Source organism: Mesitornis unicolor, unplaced genomic scaffold, assembly GCF_000695765.1.
Source record: "Mesitornis unicolor isolate BGI_N332 unplaced genomic scaffold, ASM69576v1 scaffold40773, whole genome shotgun sequence".
In the NCBI taxonomy this organism is placed as follows: Eukaryota; Metazoa; Chordata; class Aves; order Mesitornithiformes; family Mesitornithidae; genus Mesitornis; species Mesitornis unicolor.
The window spans coordinates 15,464-17,145 of NW_010173455.1; the positions used below are offsets into that span (position 1 = coordinate 15,464).

The following is a 1,682-nucleotide window of genomic DNA, read 5'->3' on the forward strand; positions in this document are numbered from 1 at the left end:
TGGAGTGAGTGCCAGGATTTTCCCCAGGCGTTTTAAGCCGATGCTGGGACCTCACAGGATGAGTACAATCTGGCGGTGCAAGTGTCCGTAAGAGTAACGTGGGGCTTAGGTCCATCTGGAAGGAAGTGAGAAGCAAATCAATTATTTCCAGATGAATAATGCACTTACTTCTACTGCACAGTCCTGCACCAAAGTGATATAACGTGTAGGGTAATGCCACCCTTGTGTTGACGTAGCTGTGTTGGAGAAAACCAGAAGACGTTGGTCTGTGCTCGTGTGAATGCTCCTTTAATACCGACAACAAAGTGTTTGTAAACTCTGCAGGGTCCTTTGAAATCCTCCTGATGGTGTTCCTGCTCCGCACAGGAACCGAGAGGGTCCTGCGACACTGCTGTCACCCCTCGGCACCCCTGTGGTGTGTGGGGCCTGTCCTGGCACAGGGGGCCGGTGTGGGGCTGCTGCGGGGCCGGAGGAAGGGCTGTGGGCAGGCCTGCCCTGGGGGGGCTCCTCGCAGGCATGCAGCGAGCGGGCAGCGGCCGGGCAGACGCTGAAATACTGACTGTGTTTTCTCTTGTTCTCTCTTTTCTGCCCAAGGTTTGAGCATCCGAGGAGCCCAGGAGGAAGACCCTCCCGATCCCCAGCTAATGAGACTAGACAATATGCTTCTGGCAGAAGGAGTCTCAGGTCCGGAGAAAGGTGGGGGATCGGCGGCAGAAGCGGCACCCGCGCCAGCCTCTGGAGGGTCTTCAGATAACTCTATTGAACACTCAGATTACAGAGCCAAATTGACCCAGATCAGACAAATCTATCACACAGAGCTGGAGAAATATGAACAGGTCAGACATCAGCCTCTCAGTTGTACATGTACCTGCCACTGCTTCCTCCGCTTGCCAGTGCCTGCCGCTGCCCCGGCTCCGGACCGCATCCCTTCCTCCCCTTCCCACCCCTCTCCTCCTGTAGAGAGCCGGGATGCTCTGGGAGTCCAGGATGCTCTGGGCATCTGTCAGGCTGCCAGGAGCTGCTCGCTGGACGCAGGCCGCATGTCTTGCATGCCTGAGTGTTTTCTGTTGTCTGTAACCACACAAAAGCAACATCCAAGCCTGTGTTTCTCCTCTTGGAGCCAGCCCAGAGAGGGATTGAGGAGCAGAGTTGTCTGTCCTCGGTGCCATGGCCTGTGGTGCGATGTGGCAGGGCTGGGTCTGGCCGGTTGTGCAGCGAGGGCTGTGCTGGTGACAGCCCACGGGCTCCCAGAGGGGACGGTGGGAGGCTCCGGTGCAAGGCTTGGCCATGGTGGTTTGGCTGTAGCGGGTTCAAGGGAGTGGGCAGCGAGGCACCAGCACAGCACCTGGCCCAGGCTTTGGGAGCTGCTGCTGCGGATGGGGAGTACGGAGAGCTCAGTACAGGCGGACACCGGCACTCAGGGTCTTTGTTTGAAGCACACTGCAGAGACCCATGGGTTACATTTACCACTGGGACCCAGTGACCCGCCACGTTTGCTGCTCTGGTGACACCAGGAGTGGTTGCCAGGTGCTGCTGGCCGGTGCTGGGCGCAGCGTGGCTCCTGCCCCGGGTGGGGGCTGCACCCCCTGGTTTCTCTGCAGTCTCCAGGAGAGACCCCTCTGCCTCTGCTCCTGTCTGGTTGGCAATGAGCAACTGCACCAACGCAGACAGAGAGGGAAGAG

General features: G+C 58.6%; 1 protein-coding gene across 1 annotated transcript in view; it reads left to right on the forward strand.

Moving 5' to 3' along the window:
- Window positions 1-594: 594 nt before the first annotated feature.
- Window positions 595-1,682, forward strand: part of PBX3 (pre-B-cell leukemia homeobox 3) — a gene marked incomplete at its 5' end in the record, with an annotated part of 19,399 nt that continues 18,311 nt past the window's right edge. Inside the window, one exon of the mRNA XM_010180736.1 lies at window positions 595-836. Coding sequence (XP_010179038.1) covers window positions 595-836 — 242 coding nt within the window. The remainder of the gene's footprint in view (window positions 837-1,682) is intronic.